Raw genomic sequence first — 13,198 nt, 5'->3', positions numbered from 1 at the left:
TTAAGGCCTATAGGAATCCTTTTCTCAAAGTTGTGGGTGGTTGAAGGGCCAATCCCAAGTCTTCAGGCTGTGTGACTCTGAATAACACCACTTCTTTTGAACTTTGGCATTCATAGTTCATGGATACCACCTGGACACCGATATCTGGCCTCACAGGCCTAGCAGACTGCAGGGACGGCACCTTCAGAGGCCACTGCAATCATACCTAGGCCATCCGCAGTTCTGGGAACAGAGGAGGAAGATGCTAGGCCTGGGGCCCTTGACTCCAATAGTGGCCACTATAGTTCAGTGCGTCCATCCTACCTCAAATGTGGTGGCTTTTGCAAGCTGCTGTAGACCCACATGTGAGGAAGGCACAGCACTCACTGGTATTTGCACAGCATGTATGGACAACTTGGCTTTGCTCTTGATGGATGCCGCTGAGGGCAGAAGGTGGTGTGAGGTCTCTACATAGTCCGTAGGTTACTCATCTGTCTGCTTGGTGGTTCACTGTGGATGGCACAGGCTAAGAGATGAGGGGTTTAAGCTCCTTCCATGCCTGAACAACTGAAGACTAGAGGTGTCCTAGCTCCCTTCCCAGGACTGCTAGAGCAGTATGGGTCCAGGCCTCTTCACATACCATGAGCAGGCAGTGAGCAGTGACCAGGGCCTGGAAGGGATACCACCTAGACATTCATGAGGCTCCATGCTGGTAACCAAGGTCCCTAGAGCCCCATATTGCAGCCTGACATGGACCTAGCCCATGCTAGGAGGAGGAAGAAGAGGCCATGTCACTTGTAGCACTAGTCCATTCTAGGCAAGAATTGTTCCAGGGATTGACTACAGGGTCCCATTTGAAAACTTGCTGATTCTTTACAGTTCCTTGAGGTACTGTGCCCAAGTCAGGCCTTCTTAATATTCCTTTACTCATTACTCCATCCCAATGTCATCTCTGCCTCCCCTTAAACCTTGACTGGTCCCCAAGTTGTCAGATGCTATGCTGGTTATCAGGGCTGTAGAGAACCAGACTCTAGCTGGTGATGTTAGGGAATACTTGGTGCCACAGTATTTAGGCATAGCCAAGGGCAGTAGGAGGAATGTTGTTGCCAGAACAAAACGTTGTTACTGAGGTATTTGAGGCCTGGGCATCCTAGGGGCTGCAAGTGATTTTCTTTCTTTCATTCTTTTTTTTTTTTTTTTTTTTTTTTTGTGTCAATTGTGGGGCTTGAACTGAGGGCCCAGGCACTATTCCTGAGCCTCTTTGTGCTCAAGGTTAGTGCTCTACCACTTAAGCCATAGTGCCACTTCCAGTTTTTGAGTAGTTTATTGGAGATAAGAGTCTCATGAGGGCTTTTCTACCCAGGCTGGCTTTGAACCACAATCCTCAGATCTCAGCCTCCTGAGTAGCTAGGATTACAGGTGTGAGCCACCAGCACCCGGCTTTGCGAGTGATTTTCTAAGACGGCCAGGAATGACTGTGTGAGAGCAGGACCATACCAGAGCCTGTCTACAGCAGTGGCCAGAGGTCTCCATGGCCCCCTTTCTGTTAACAGTTCTGCCTCTGAGAGTTGCCCATATGGCTTAGTTGGCACCTGTGCAGACAGTTAGCTCTGCATCTGAGTGCCATTGTAGGGGACAGGTCCAGTAAACCCATAATACAGCCAGAACCACGTGTCTCATCTGCCACTATTAGTAAGGAGAGAATATGTTGAGGTAGTCATGCATCTCTCCTCCTATGGGGAGCCATGAAGTCCCCAGTTGGGTAGTATGCCTCTAGCATGTTCTAGAGGATGTTAGGGAGGGTGTCCCTGAGACTCTGGCCATAGCAGTCCTCCTCATAACCCATTGTGCCTGTCCCACAGGGCATCTGGCGGATCCCCGTGGATGAGATTGACCGGCCAGGCAGCTTCGCCTGGCACATGAACCGCTCCATCGTGCTACTGCTCAAGGTGCTGGCCCAGCTCCGGGACCACGGCACCCTGCTGAAGGTGTCCTCTATGCTGCAGCGGACCCCAGACCAGGGCAAGTGAGTAGGCCACCCACATGAGTAACCTAGTATATACCTCTGCTGCCATCACCAGGCCATCTACCAGGACTGTCTCCACTGCTTCAGATTGGTCCTGAGCCCACTGGTCTAGAAGCCCCAGCCACCAGTTTCTCCTCCATGACTTCCTTGTTTCAGCATAGAACCTACAGGGCACCACTCCTACCTTCAAGCATCCTGGGATTAACAATGTGGTTTCCACATTGACACCCTGGACAATTTAGCCTCCCCTCCCCCTAGCTCTCAGAGATACTATCAGGTGGTGAGGCAAAAGCCAATAATGATTAAGTGGGCTGCAGTGATGCCTGGGCTTCAATAGGAACCAGGAATCCCTTAGCCAGAAAGGGGGAGGGCATATAACATCTGCTACATGCAGGAATGAAGGGTTCCCAGGAGGTGCAAGGCTGTGAAGCCTCAGCCTGGATCACCATCCTCCTATACCTGCACTGATTCTTGTTCTGGTTTTATTCATTATGGCATGTCAGGTAGCATGCCACAAGCTCAGGAAGACGGGCCTGGGAGGGAAGAACTATGCCTCCCTCGTTATCCCACCCCTGAGCAACAGGCAACGCCAGCCTACTGTGGCCCTCCCTGCTTACAGCTAGACCAGAGGGCTCAGCAAGGTGGAGCTAACTCAGAGACCTGTTGATTGTGGAAAGTGGGATGCAGTAGAGACCTTCAGAGAAGCAGACCTCAAAAAATAGATTGGACATAGGGATACACACATTCTCAGGGCAGGGATAATGTCCTGGGCTGCTACCCAGCAGCTTTATGTGGTATCTAACACTCTCTCATTCCTTCTGGCCACCTCTGGGTGATCATAGGAAATATCTGCGAGATGCTGACCGTCAGGTCTTGGCACAGCGGGCCTTTATCCTTACTGTGAAGGTGCTAGAAGACACACTGAGTGAACTCACCGAGGTATGTTGTCCATTGCCCCTCTCCATGGCCCATAAAATGTACTTTAAGACCCTCCCCAGGCAGTGCTCTTGATGCTACTGCTTGCATGTTAGGCAGGTCTCTCTGTCCCCACTGGAAAAGCAGAACCCATCCTGACTCCCACTTCTAGGCCAGAAAGGTCAGCTGGAACAATGAGTATTCAGCAGTTACTGAGGCCTCCACATGCTTGATGGTTGAAGAGAGTGATTATGACCATACATGGGGCCAAACTCCCCAGCAGGCAGAGCAAGGCCTATGAGCACATTATGTGCATCTTCCAACCCCTAGGCAGGTGCAGCAGGACCCCACTGCACAGCCAACTCCAGAGGCCTAGGAACTGAAGTACCCCCTCAGTGGGTGGGGCTGCTGGAAACCCTGTTTGCCACCTCTAGAGCCCGTGTCCAGTGTAGTAGTTGGGGCTTGATGCAGCTGCTCAGCACTCACCCCTCCTTCACAAGGCCAGAAGTAAGCACAGGCAGCAATGGCCCCAATCCCCTTCCTATACAACCCCCTGAGGCTTACATCGCTACTCCACAGGAGAGCCAGGTGGTTACATCCCAGCTAGATCCAGGCTTTCATGAGCAGTAAATAAAGGTCCCATTAGCCCCTCTAACTGCCATTGTTGTAGAGCTTAGGACAAGTCTCTGGGCCTGACTTATTCCTCTGATGCCTGAGGCCAAGCCCTGGCCCATTAGTAGAGTAGATGTCCATAGCTAAGATTGTCATCGAGTTGAGCTCAGTGACAATGAGGTGCTTTTATGTATTGGAGAGACCCTACTGTCTTGTCTCTGGTTTCTTGGCAGGGGTCAGAACATCCAGGACCCAAGGCCTCTGGCTTCTCCAGAGCCAGAATGACCACCGATATCTCACACAAGACCAGTCCCGAGGATGACCAGGAGAAACTCCCTCACCCCAAGAAGTCTCCTCTGACTGATGTCTCAGGGCCAGAGCCTGAGCCAGGGGGCACAGTGAGCACCTTCAGTCACCAGCCTATGGCCATGGATGCAGGAGACAGTCTAGGCCAGGGTGGGGAGCAGAAGGACAGAGAGAGTCCACGAATGGGGTCCACTGAGCCCATGGACACAGGTGAGGCCACTATTTGCCGCATAGACTTGGAACGGCCATTGTCCCTGCTGCCGAGCCATCTCCCAAGGGACCGAGGCCCAGAGAGTCGGCCTGCTGAGCTGTCTCTAGAGGAGCTGAGTATCAGTGCCCGGCAGCAGCCTACTCCACTCACCCTAGGCCCCCCAACCCCCACCACCAACACAGCTCCCACTACTGCCACCGGGGCCAGAACTTGCAGCCACCTAGAAGAGACACCCCCACGACCCAGCCGAAAGAGGAAGCTTCTGGAGGACACAGAGTCAGGCAAAACCCTCCTGCTGGATGCCTACCGAGTGTGGCAGCAGGGCCAGAAAGGTGTGGCCTACGACCTAGGCCGAATTGAGAGAATCATGTCAGAGACCTACATGCTCATCAAACAGGTAGGTGAGCAATGAGATGGCCCCAGGGCTGTACCTATCCACAGACTTGATGTCCACAAACTCTACCTGTGTCCTTGGCTTTCTCTTCTCTAGGAGGCTCATTCCTGAGTGTCAAGATGTGCTGGGGCCTGCCCCTGGGGTGGGTTTCAGTTATCATACCCACCACATCCCCTCTTTTTGCTTTTGAGGCTTTCTACAATGAGAAAGCAAAACAGTTTTTAAAACTTGTGCCTTTAAGGAATATGAATGAATCTGCATTACAGGTCCAGCACAGGAAGATGAGCCCCCACCCCTGTCCCTGTCCCAGTGAGGCCATCAGGTTGCATTTGGGGCACATCCTTTGAGCTTTCAATCTAAAGGTGGTTGCTGTAACTTACCTAAAAGATAGGGCTTTTTTGGAAAGAGTCTAACCACTGTGGCCCAAAGAAGCTGTCATCCTGTTCTTGTTGCTGCTTTGTTGTTGTTGTCTTGTGATGTATAGACACATACATTAATCTTCTCTCAAAATGTCAAGTGCTAACTTCCATTTGCTTTTGTTGTTAATTGCTTAGAAGACCGTCAATGTACTACTGTTTTCCTTGCTGGTAGTGAAGCTGGCCTTTCCCTGTATTGCCTTCTTCCCTGCCTTGATGGCCATATATGGCCATCTACCTCAGGGCCTGCCCACTGCTTGTCCAGAGTGACCCCTTCACCTCTGGAGTTTTGGACTGAACTCCTTGTGCCTTGGGCTCTTGGGCTCTGGATTATGTCTGGCATTGCCCAAGGCTATCACCATCAGATTTGCCCCATTCAGACCAGGACTTCTCAAAGGCCTCTTATATTTGGATCATAGCCCTCCTTCCTGCCCCTCAAGTGAGCAAGAAGCTCAGAAGTCTGCCTGTCAGAAGCCACACCTAGAAGCAACTGGGCTTCAACTAAATTTTTTTTGTTAAGAGAGGTTCTCAAAAAACATAGCCCAGACTGGCCTGGACCTCTCTATTCTCCTGTTTATACTTCCTGGGATTATGGATGTATACCACCACACCCAGCTCTCAGGCAAATTTAGAGGCTTGGTTGGTCTGGTCTGAGTTTCCCTGTCAGCTTTAGCTCTTGTAAACAACATAAATAGCCACAGAAAATAACTTAGAGTGGCTAGAAGTATGGATGGCCCCAAGTCATGATACCAATAATTGGTACTTGGACCCTCAGCTAGAACTTTCACCTGGAAGACAGACCTGGGAGCTCTGGATTTAGGCATCAGTGAGGAAAATTCTGTGCTGAGTTCTCCCCATACCCCTAGTCAAACTCCCATAGGCTGGTCTGTGCTGCCCTAACAAACATGCCTGGGAGGAAGCCAAGCACCATGTCCCAGGTCCTCTATTTTGATCATCTCCTTGTTTTAGGTGGACGAGGAGGCTGCTCTGGAGCAGGCTGTGAAGTTCTGTCAAGTCCACCTTGGGGCTGCTGCCCAGAGACAGGTAAGCTGGAGCCAGTTGCTCAGGTCCTGCCTATCACTTAGGCCTAGCTGTAGGCTGGAAGCACATTTGCATGGGGATAGTTCTTGTAGTCAGCATGACCAAAGGGAGAAGAGCTGGAAGTGACTAAACCTCAGGTTGATGGGGCACCATTCATAGTAGGGATGCCTCTACTCCCTTTTCCAGAAGTAGAGAAGATGGCTCCTGGCGAGCTGACCTCACCTTTGCAACAAAAATGGAGAAAGTAATCTTAGAGCCAGGGTGACTAGAAAAAACATGGCTGGGAACCCAGGGTAGAGATGTATCCTATTGAGGGACCACTGAAGAAAAGGGTAGGGCCTTATGCAGAGTGGGGAGATAGCCCTTACTAGGCAGGAGAAGGGACAGTCACACCAGTGATGAGTGAAGAAGGTAATGCTGGTGCAGGGCTAAGCAAGAATGTCAGGATCCAAGAAGTGGCATGATGAGGGACCTGCATGGTAGGGTGGCGAGGGAGATAATGGGGATAGAGATGGAGTTGAAGAGCCTCAAAGAATCCCAGCTAGAGTGAGGTTGGGTTTGGAAAGGCAAAGGAAGCAGAAAGGTCAGGACTCTGCCTGGGTATGTGAGGAGCCCTGGTATAAGGACCCTTGATAGCCATCAATATGGACCAGAGGATTAGAGAGCACAAGCAGGGCCAACTACCCCAACAGGACCACAGGAGTAGGGCGGCTTGGACAGGATCGGGTAGAAAGAGAATATTCCAGGGGTCCCAGGGCTGGGACAGTGAAGAAGTGGGGTGACTTCTAGATACAATATGAGGATCCAGGGGCCAACGTTGTGAAAAAGGAGTGATAAGGATAGGGGGTTTTGAGCAGGAAGAGAGTGAGGGGTGGGGTCTTTGTGAGAACTCAGGGTCTGGGCGCTGTCCCTGAGCTTCTTTTGCTCAAGGCTAGCATTCTAATGCTTGAGCCACAGCACCACTTCTGGCTTTTTCTGTGGATGTGGTACTGGGGAATTGAAACCAGGGCTTCATGCATGCTAGGCACTCTTACCACTGAGCTCCCCTCTTAGAGCTTTGAAAGCCAATAGGTCAAAAGATTAAAAAGGAAGCCTTTTGTCCCTAGAGATGGCCCAACTACCTTGGGCTGTCTCATCCAAAGGGGTCTGAATCCTAGCTGGTGCCATCCTGGGGGGTCCAGACAGGCTTCTATTCAAAGGAATGGGGCATCAGGTTCTTTCCCCCCCCCCCGCCCCCCGCTTCCTGTTTAAGGCTTAAAGAAGTCCAGGAGGTTCACCTTGACCAAGTGAACTGTGGATCCGTAGCCCCCTCTTCGGATACAGTATTCATGTAGAGGAGAGCCAGCTCGATGGCTTTGTGTCCTCTCTGTTGATATTCTGACCTGCACCTGCTCCCTAGTAGGGTGTCTCTGCTATTGCCTAAGGCCTTCTCACCACATGCCTGGCCCCCAACTCCTACCCTAAGCCTAGAGGGATATGACTGAGGGCTAGCTGCTCTGCTCTGGTTCTCATCTCCTTTAAAGTCAGTCCAAGGAGGCCATTTCCTGCCTCCCCATCTCTCCTTACCCTTGATCCTTGGCATGTTTCCCCACATTTCTACCAGACCTGTTTCCCGCAGCACTGGCCTGGGGCTCCCCAGACACCCAGCACATAGCATATTCCACAGGGCATGTCCCTGTTTACATGGAACTGGGGCCCCTTAGAAGAAGCCCCTTAGAAGGCTCCTCTCAAGCTCTTTGATAAGCTACCTGTCCTTCCCCATTGCCCCATGTTCCTCTCAGTGCAAGCAGCCAGGGTCTCTTTCAGGTCATCCCCTCTGTACATCCTACCCCACAGGACCCCAGAGTCCCCACCTTGGTTTTGTGCTCAACTCTGACCAACACTAGGAAAGTGGAGGCTGCTGCTACCAATGCGCAGGAAGTGTTCATTTTGCTTTCAGCATGTCAGAGTTGCAATGGAAGCCCCCGTACACCCCTGTAGGGTGCTCTAAAGACCATACAGGGACACAGCACTGACCCTCCTCAGTGTGTCTGCCACCAGGACTCAGACAACAACAACAACACTATCATTTTTGCAGGCCTCCAGGCCCAATGTGGGCTCCCAGGCCCACAGCCTACCTTGCCCTCCTACCAAACTGTTGCCCATAGCACAGTCCTGGAGCTTATCCCAGACACCTACCACATAGTAACAGTCCACAGAGCCTATCTTCTGCCATGTAGAACCATGGACAGGGCATTCCAATCAAAACAACCACCAGAAGACAGTTATCCATCCATGGAAGCTAACTGTCCCCCTAGTATTGTGGTGCCCATTAACAGACATATGATTCTTAGGGGGTAGGGTGGAGGGCCCTGCTGCCCTGACATGGGCAGCTCAAGACAGTACAGTGGGCCTGTTACTGAAGAGGGGCTGGATTGCTGGGGGGCTCAGCTCTGCCATAAGATGCTGCCTCAGTGTACCGTAAAACACACTTTATTTGAAGCATGCTGTCAGGATGCTGTAGCCTTCCATACTTGTCCAAGGAGGGCCAGGCTTTGGTGGAATGGCAGTGGCCCTGGGAAAAGAACCCTGGAAGAGTGTCATAGCAGAATGAACTGTGAAAGAAGACTGGAAAGGGTCTGGCTCATAGGAACCACAGAGGCCAGGCACCATAGCTGGGGGTCACAGCCAGTTGCAGTCTGGAGCTCAGATGTGGACTCTTTTAGCATTCCCCTTAGGACCCTTCCACAAGTGGCCTTTTGGAAGTCCGCTATACTTCAGGGCAGACATGTTTCTCCCTGCCTAGGCCCTTGTAGAGTGAGCAGGGAGGGCCAGCAGGAGGTCCTCACTGAGTCCTCACCAGCACAAGCTGAGTATCAGTATTGGTGCTGGGTCCCCGAATATCTGCGTGCCAGCATCTCATGGGCCGCATAATGGAGCTCAGAGGTCATAGGGCTGTGTTGACATCCCAGGTCCAGAGGATGTGTCCTCCATAGAAGGACTGTATTGGCCTGGGGTGGGACAGGGCAGTGTGTGCTTAGGGCCGCCCAGCCAACCCTCTTAGCCTTTTTTGTTCTTACAGGCCTCAGGGGACACCCCCACTACCCCAAAGCACCCTAAGGACAGTCGAGAAAACTTCTTTCCTACAGCTGTGGTCTCCAGTACACCTGACCCTGTGCTGGTCGATGCTGTCCAACGGCCCAGTGACAGCCATGTCAAGCCTCGCAGTGCAGTGGCTGCTACTACAGCTGTTGTCAGCTGTCTGCCTGCAACATCAGCCTCTACCCCAGATCTGCCCAAGGACCCCGGAATCCCCCGGCCACACAGGCCTGAGACCACTCTCAGCACAGCCTCTCTGATCCCAGGTAAGTGTCATACCAATGTACCTGGTGATGTAAGAATACATGTCCAGCTGTGCCACAGCCAGACCCAGGTCCCCACCATCAGCTGACAGCAAACATTGCTTCCTGCATGGAATACAAAGTGAGCAGTGAAACCATCTCCACCCTGGTCTATTCTGCAGTCTCTGGCAGCATTGGTGATCCCAGATAGGACATCCTATGCCCACCACTCTCCTAACCTGGCTCCCTGAGGTCTCCCCGCCTATAAAAGGATATGGAGAGAGGAAGTAAGCACACCCTTTCCTTCCCACATCTTCAAAGCCCTACAATAAATAGGAAGGAGGCTCAGTCAGATAAATGTGAACACCCTGTACCCCATAGGTACGAGGAGGGGTCCTGACACTGGCATACTGTGAGGCTACCAGCCCTTGGTTTCAGTTGTTCCTGGCCACCAAATCTGGCCAGGACCCATCAGAGGTTCATGAGCAAGACAAAAGCCAGCCAAGATGAGGACAGTGGTCACATGTATTAGCTTATGAAGAACAGACCATATGGATGCAAGTACAGGGCTAGGCTGGCTCTGACAGAGGAGCTTTTATTCCTTCTAAAAACTAAGATTGACTGGAAGGGCAACCTGTCAGCAGATCAGGTAAGTCTGGGCTGGGAACTTTTCTATGGAGACAGACCACTGAAGCAGTAGCACACAGGCCAGCAATAAGTGGGAGAATGGGCAAAGTAGTCTTTCCTTTGCTGGTATAGGTCTGCCTCTGGCTCTGTGGTTATGATTCTGCCCAGCTGGGCCCAACAGAGGGTTGTGCCAAGCTCTACTTGTTCCTAGGCATGAGGCCAGGACTCTGGGACCATGGGCAGCCTCCAAAGACACTAAAAGAGGACAGGGATGTTCCCTAACCAGCTCACCTTTCAGCTAGTGGATTTGTAAGGGAGACTAGCCTGGCCAATGGGTTCCCAGTGTCCTCAGGGTCCATCCAGGGATGGGCCAGACTCCTTGATACTTCATTTCAAGCCCTCCTATTCTTCCACTGTTTCAGGGACCCAGTCTGTGTACTTGCACAAGCTCTGTGTTGGCCCACAGGGAGACCAAGGTGGGGAGTCTCACCTCTCAAAACATTTCCGTGGGTCACTGTCAAGTGATGGTGTTTTCATCTGTGCTATCCTCAGTTTCCTGAGGATCATGAAAATGTAGGGGCCTTGTCAGAAAATGGATTGGCCATTTGTTCCTAGAGCAAACTCTAAAGGCCATAGGACAAAGAGCATTGAGCATTGAAAGGCTTGGGGTGCGCATTGAAAAAAAAAAAGGAAAGAAAGGGAAAAGGGGAACTCTAAATGATGTGACCGTCTAAGTTGGGTGGTCCCTTTTCATCTTCTGCTTCAGTTTCCTCAATAGAATGTACAAGGAAGAGATAGAGTAGCTCTGTAGGACTTAGAACAGTGTTTGACAGTAAGCATAGTTTTATTGGGTGTGGTGGTACTTGCCTGTCATCCTCAACCTCAGGAGGCAGGAGGATCGAGTTTGAGGGAAGCCTCAGCTGCCCAGCCTCAGGAAGAAAAAGAAATTATACCAGGTGCCAGTGACTCACACCTATAATCGTAGCCACTCAGAAGGCTGAGATCTGAGAATCACAGTCAAAGCCAGTCCAGGCAGGAAAATCTATGAGACTCTTTTTTTTTTTTTTTTTTTTTCTATGAGACTCTTATCTTCACTTAACCATCAGAAACCAGAAGTACCAGCTGGGCCCTGGTGGCTCATGCCTGTAATCCCAGCTACTCAGGAGGCTGAGATCTGAGGATCACAGTTCAAAGACAGCCCGGGCAGGAGTGCCTGGGAGACTCTTATCTCCAATTAGGCACTCAAAAACTGGAAGTGGCGCTGTGGCTCAAGTGATCGAGTGCTAGTCTTGAGCACTAAGAGGCTCAGGGACAGTGCCCAGGCCCTAAGTTCAGGCCCTACAACAGACGGGGGGGGGGGGGGGGGGGGGGGACCGGAAGTAGCACTGTGGCTCAAAGGACAGTGCTGAGTTCAAGCCCTACAACCAGAAAAAAAATGTGGCCCATGGCTATAGTTAAATTGCTTTTAGTGATTCATTCATTCCCACAAAGACCCATCTCTTGCCCTTCTACCTCAGGCTATCCTGTACTTTGTCTTCCCTAGTCTCCATTATCTTGAAGTATCTGTGGGTGGAAATCTTAACAGTAATTGCTGGGGTAGGTAGATCTAGCTTGCAGTCTTTTTTTTTTTTTAAGCTTTTGCTGGTATACTAGGGCTTGAACTCAGGACCTGAGTATATTACCCAAGGGACAATAAGCTTTTTTGCTTAAGGCTGGTATTGCTACCACTTGAGCCACAGCTCTACTTCTAGCTTTTGGATAGTTAACTGGAGATAAGAGTCTCATGGATTTCCTTGTCCTGGCTGGCTTCAAACTGTGATCCTCAAATCTCAGCTTCCTGAATAGCTAGGATTATAGGTGTGAGCTGTTGGTATCTGGTTTGTCTCTCTTACAGTTTTGTTCATTGTAGTGATTGGCAGCCTCAGGTCTTCATTGGCTGTTAGGAATTCACATCATCATCTTTAACTGTTGGATCAGAAGAAGAGTATCTGTTTTCAAGTATACATTTCTTTACTATTTCTTTCCGGAAAATTAGACTTAGTGGCCTTTTGCCAGGATGAAAGTTAAATAAGCCCCCACTAAGCGTGTGCCCATGTAGACCTGGCAGAGGGGCTGCCTGAGCAGCTCACCTGTCTACTCCAACATCTACCCACTTCAGGGTAGATGTAGAATCCATAAAAAGATGGTTTTTGTGTGACCAACTCTGGGTGAGTGTCCCTACTTGTTCTCAGAGCTTTCTGGGTTGGCGTCAGGTACGGATGTGTCCCCAAGAGCCCACATTCTAGCCCTTTAGAACCAAGAAAACCCTCAGGGGAAAGAAGCTGACCCTCAGCAGCGTCTAGGTTCTCCAGGTATGACAGAGTAGTGTGGTAGTATGGCCAGAGACTGCTGATGATGGTGGGTCCTGCCTGTAAAAACAGCCAAGGACTAGAGAATGGCTAGCAAGTGTGCGAGTCTGGAACCAAACCTGGATGACAGTGTAAGTTTGGGGAATGGGGGCTGAGCGAGGCCTGAGCTGCCTGGGAGAGTAGACTTGAAGAAAGATTTCCCCTGACACCCTCCCAAAGTGAGCAAGCTAAGAAGACAGCTGCAAAGGTAGCCCTGATGGATCCTATCCCCCAGGCAGACTGTCCTCCCTCCTCCAACCTGCCTCTCCATTCATAGAGAAGGCAGCCAATAGCATGCTGCCCAGGCTATGGCCCCAGATAGCAAATGCTCTCCTGTGAGCTCAGCCTCAACCAGGACTGGGACTCGTGTCTGTTTCTGTGTTGTGCAGTTTCCTTTAGTCGCATGACTGATACATCTTCATGTTTGGTGGGTGTCCTGTCCCAGACCAGGACCTAGTTTTGTGTACATACCTAGAGCTGGTTCTCTGGCTGCTGGGAGTAGTCCCACCCAAATGAAGGAGTCTCTTTCCCTGTGGTCCTAGGGCCTTCTAGGAGGTAGAGAGGGGCCTCTGCAGGCAACATTGAATCTAGATTACAAACGTCAGTCCTCCAGGCGAGTCTGAGCCAGGCATGAGCCTAGGGACAAGCAGCCCAGATCTGACACCAGGCCATGGGTCTTCCCTGAGGTACAAGGGGGTTGTCCCATTGACACAGGATCTCCACTTGATCACCTGCTTTCCTGCTAGGAGAACTCGTAGATAGCCCTTCTCAGCAGATAGTGTCCCCAGTGCTTCCCTTTGTGGGGTAGCTAGGGTAGCTCTGGTAAGGGGAGGACACTGCCTAGCCCAGGGAATCAGGGAATACCTTCCCATGTACTTATATACTTTGTTCTGTGTGTGTGTGTGTGTGTGTGTGTACATACGCACATGCACAGACATGTCAGTCCTAGGGCTTGAACTGAAGG

At 51.1% G+C, this 13,198-nt stretch overlaps 1 protein-coding gene across 3 annotated transcripts in view; it reads left to right on the top strand.

Annotated features, from left to right (window-relative positions):
* Cabin1 (calcineurin binding protein 1) overlaps positions 1-13,198 on the top strand; it is a 147,828-nt gene that overhangs the window by 129,445 nt on the left and 5,185 nt on the right. For all 3 annotated transcript variants that reach the window (XM_069994444.1, XM_069994441.1, XM_069994443.1), the window contains exons 30-34: positions 1,842-2,005; positions 2,848-2,944; positions 3,766-4,446; positions 5,829-5,903; positions 8,962-9,244. In XM_069994444.1, coding sequence (XP_069850545.1) covers positions 1,842-2,005; positions 2,848-2,944; positions 3,766-4,446; positions 5,829-5,903; positions 8,962-9,244 — 1,300 coding nt within the window. The remainder of the gene's footprint in view (positions 1-1,841; positions 2,006-2,847; positions 2,945-3,765; positions 4,447-5,828; positions 5,904-8,961; positions 9,245-13,198) is intronic.

The sequence above is a fragment of the Dipodomys merriami genome, unplaced genomic scaffold, assembly GCF_024711535.1.
Source record: "Dipodomys merriami isolate MVZ:Mamm:240054 unplaced genomic scaffold, mDipMer1.0.p SCAF_45, whole genome shotgun sequence".
In the NCBI taxonomy this organism is placed as follows: Eukaryota; Metazoa; Chordata; class Mammalia; order Rodentia; family Heteromyidae; genus Dipodomys; species Dipodomys merriami.
Note: the sequence above shows the minus strand (reverse complement) of the source record. Positions and strands in the feature narration are given on the sequence as shown.